This window comes from Amphibalanus amphitrite, unplaced genomic scaffold (genome assembly GCF_019059575.1).
Source record: "Amphibalanus amphitrite isolate SeventyFive unplaced genomic scaffold, NRLGWU_Aamphi_draft 001909F_arrow, whole genome shotgun sequence".
NCBI classification, from domain to species: domain Eukaryota; kingdom Metazoa; phylum Arthropoda; class Thecostraca; order Balanomorpha; family Balanidae; genus Amphibalanus; species Amphibalanus amphitrite.
Window position 1 is genome coordinate 89,219 of NW_024883402.1, and position 4,047 is coordinate 93,265.

Below are 4,047 nucleotides of genomic sequence, written 5' to 3' on the forward strand. Positions count from 1 at the left end.
CAATAAGTCAGACTGTGATAACCACCAAGTACAGTTGCTAATCTTGGTTTACCTACGTAAGTACGAGTATGAGAGATACCCACTCGACAGGTACAATAATAAGTTTCGGTGTTGTGTAGCCAATATTGTTGCCCATAATCTTGATCAGAATGCATTCTTCTCACAAAGTCAAATAAAGACGGGACTGATATTGAGAAAGCCAGCGTTAGATTGGAATGCAAATGTTCACGCAAGCTGTCAAAACTAAACGAAATATATAATCCCGATATATCCCGATAACGTATATCATACGTAAGATTCAATAATCCCGAGGCTCAGATAAAGACTATCACTTGTTATCCTTAGTCACAAAATACACGTTTAAATATCACGTGTGCATTTCGTGTTCAGAGCTGATTTCATTGATCCCTGGCAAGTACTGATCGATCAGGCGGCCAGAAAAGTATATACCTATCTAAGACGCGACCACGGAGCCTGTTCAAAAGCCGTAATGGCGCAGTGAGTGCCCCATTGAATGCTGCCCTATAGCTGTATAGACGGGCATTCCCGGTCACCGCAATGGCACCATGTGCTGAGCGGGCAGCACAGCCGATACCGGGGGTAGTTCAGACACCGATGTCCCCGGTAAATACCGTGACAGACCACCCCCGGGGGGTCGGTGGTGTCAGCAGTGATGTAGGGAGGTGGGGCGGATTCGGTCACCGGCTGCAGGGCCCCGGGTCACCGCCTCAAAGGGCCGCCCGCCGGCCCTGCCGCCGGTGAGCGCACACACCACCCACCAGCCAGGCGGGACGGCGGAGGAAATTACCACCAGCCAGAGCTTTTTACTTTGATGTGGGACCTCAGAGAAATTGTCCTGACTGAATTGCTTCTGGCAAAAAGACGTCCTATTGCCTTTAGCAGCAAAGATTGCGTCTTTTGGAAGCTGAGACATACCAACATACGTCAGATGGCTTCAGCGGACTTGAGTTTGGTTGGGCGGTATTATCAGATTACGTTACATACCGACAACTCCAACTATGATAAATGATTCGTTCGTATTTGCCAATTCCATTGAACAGTTTTCCCAGTCATAATTACACATTGGAAGGGACATTCGGTAATGCTTATGCAACTGTTCCAAAACCTGTGAAGTACGTACGACTTAGAAGTCAGTTTGTTATGCTTTGATACAGTAGCGTCCGCTTAGTAAATCCACCTTTGTGACACGGCGTTTTGGATGTATTAAAACGGTGGCTTTATTAATCGGAGTCAGTTATGCTTCTATGGACAAATCTGTGAACAGCACAAGTGGCCACAATAAGCGGCTGGATTTATTATCCTAGGATTTATTAAGCGGATTCTACTGTATAATGTTTGAGCTTATGCTTATGGCTCCAGGGCCATGAATGTAAATGAAAGCGCGCAAAAGATAAATAAGCTTATTTCTACAATCCACAGGAAACGCGTTAAAAGAGCCATACTCATCTCCCAATACGTGTTGTGTTTCGCTGAACAGTTCGGTTCAGCCGGTATATCGATACACACCAGTCTACTACTTGGTGATCCTGCGGCTGCAAGCAGCTCATCTGGCTATTTCTCCATCAACTGCCTTCGCAAAGCTTTCGGTGATATCATAGAGAAGTGCTAGGTCAGAGAATACACTCCGTCTCCCAGCCCTGTGTGACACTCTGAGAGAAAATGATCGGCACAACTGCAGCCGCGGCCAGCAGAACTTCAATGTCGCCCCATATCTCCAACTCCTTCAAAAGCAACAGCCCACAAAACCTCCAAAGTGACCCCCACCAGCGGTCTCACAGCTCCGCCCGGCGCGGCAGCCTGACCGGCCGCGCACTGCCCGCCTGCCCCCGGACCCGCTCCCCGGGCGGACGGCGGCCTCAGAGGGTCTGCAGGTTCTCGCACGACTTGGAGCGCTGCTCGGTGGTGCCACACACCACGTTCAGCAGTCCCTTGACGCTGGACGTGTTGCGCGTGCCGCGCTTCAGCCGGTAGCTGCGCCTGCCCAGAGAGCGCGACCGGCTGAGGCGGCAGTCGCGCTTCAGACGGATCTGGGACAGCACACCGACCAGCAGCTCGTCCACCCGGTGGTCCAGACCCCCCGATACCTCGATGAACTTGCAGTCGTACGTGTTGGCCAGCTTGCGGCCGGCTGTAACGGACGTGGGCGGGTGCTGTTAGGGCGGACAGTGGACGTTGGGGGAGATGCTAATTAGAGTGGGAGTGCTCATAAGAGCGATACGAAACCAAGAGTTTACCGCTAAACTCTAGAGCTATTCGAAAGAAATAGTGAATTACATATGCACATATTTACATGCTACTTTGACCTGGATGTTTTATCAACCTTTTAAGTGAAACAGAAATGACGTCAAGCGATGAGGTTTTGTTTATCCGGGAAAATTTTCTCCTTATTTATTTCTGAATATTAAAGCGCAGCATCAGTGGCGGATCCAGGGGGGGCTGCGGGGGCTGGCAGCCCCCACCCAAGGAAAACTGGCGCCACTGCGCCGAAGGCGCAGTGGCGCCAATTTTCAATTCGCAACTCATCGGAGTGCCGCATACTAGGACTAGGATGCAAAAATCAGTCGAATAACGTCGTTTCAGTACGCTCCGCACCGATATTTCCAATCGTGTGGTGTCACTGTACATACTGATCCTGGGCGCCTCTTGTCAGGGCCACTGGGCGCCAATATTTCAGCGCCAATACGATGCGACTATGGCGCCCATCCGGGGCGTGGCGCCCAATTATGACCTGCAGCCCCTCCCCAGTGAAAATCCTGGATCCGCCACTGCGCAGCATGTTTGCTCGTCTGTGAATCTGGGTTTTGAAACAATCACTGTCAAAAGTTACGCAGCAGTTCGAGCAGTCATCGAAGAGCGAACAAGAGCCGAAGTTTTCGTGCAGCTTGCATATGGCAGCAATAACATTTGCGCACACTTCAAAAACAATTTGCATTTTCATTGCATATTCTATGATAATGAAATGCGGCCAACGCAGACAAGGAGAAAAGTACACCTCTCTTTGCAGGAGTTGAGCTCGCAATGCACGAAGAAAAACACCTAATTTCAATTATCAACGCAGTATAAACAATGTCAGGCGAGCCGATTCCATTCTGTCGACGATATGGCTCAGATTGGAGATTCATGTAATAAGTTCACTGAAGCGGGAGGTAACAATAGCCCTTAATGAACTTATTACAGGCTAATTCTCAGAGGACAGTCGCATCAATCATTCCGAAAAGTAGTTTCGTGACCTCTCTGTGATAGGAGAGCGACTATCACATGGCCTCCCAGGAGATCAGTGTCGCTCAGAGGCACGGCCCGCCACTAATTCAGCGGGTGACCCTGGGCCCGGTGGGAGCGCGCCGGCTATTGTCCCGGACAGTCACGCACGCCGCCGGGGGGGTGTCACGGACTCACCGTCGGCGGTGATGGTCCTGCTGCGCACCAGGTCCGATTTGCTGCCCACCAGGATCACTGCCTTGCTGGCCACCGCGGACATCTTCCACAGCGACTGCCGGCCGCACCAGAGGCGTCAGTCAGTGCCCAGTGGTGCGCACGTTACACGGTATAGCTGCGGAGCGTCGGGTGGCGCCGGCGGGGCGGCACCTCTGCGCTCTGCGTTCTTCCTGGGACCAATATCAATATTAACCGTGGCAATCCGAAGTAACACTAGTACTCGGTCTCATTACTGGATTGCATTTGGTATCCCACTTAAGCACGCTAAATTTATCTTTTTTTATAAGAAGTTGATTAATGAAGAGCCATGGCAGGTCACCGAAATAAAAGACGCAACGGGTTCCGTCAGGCTTATTTTCCATAGTGAAATAAAAACAGCACAAGTATGTCGCATGATAAAGGCTCCAGAGGGACTACCTTTCATTGATGTGATGAATGAGTATCGTCAAACAAGGCCCTATTATAACCTCATCCCACAGCGGTACCAAACCTATCAGAACCAATCGATTTCCGGTAGGTATCGGGCCAAAGGTTCGGTCCCTGGCTGCCAATACTGATCTAACGCTAGGATTAGCATGCATACTTTCCAAC

General features: G+C 50.6%; 1 protein-coding gene across 1 annotated transcript; it reads right to left on the reverse strand.

The window, feature by feature from the left end:
• Positions 1-308: 308 nt before the first annotated feature.
• LOC122375747 (GTP-binding protein RAD-like) lies at positions 309-3,511 on the reverse strand (the record flags this gene model as incomplete). Its single annotated transcript, XM_043355241.1, has 2 exons — positions 309-2,149; positions 3,418-3,511. Coding segments are annotated over 2 exons (366 nt in total), but the record flags the coding sequence as incomplete, so codon positions are not given.
• Between the last annotated feature and the right edge of the window lie 536 nt (positions 3,512-4,047).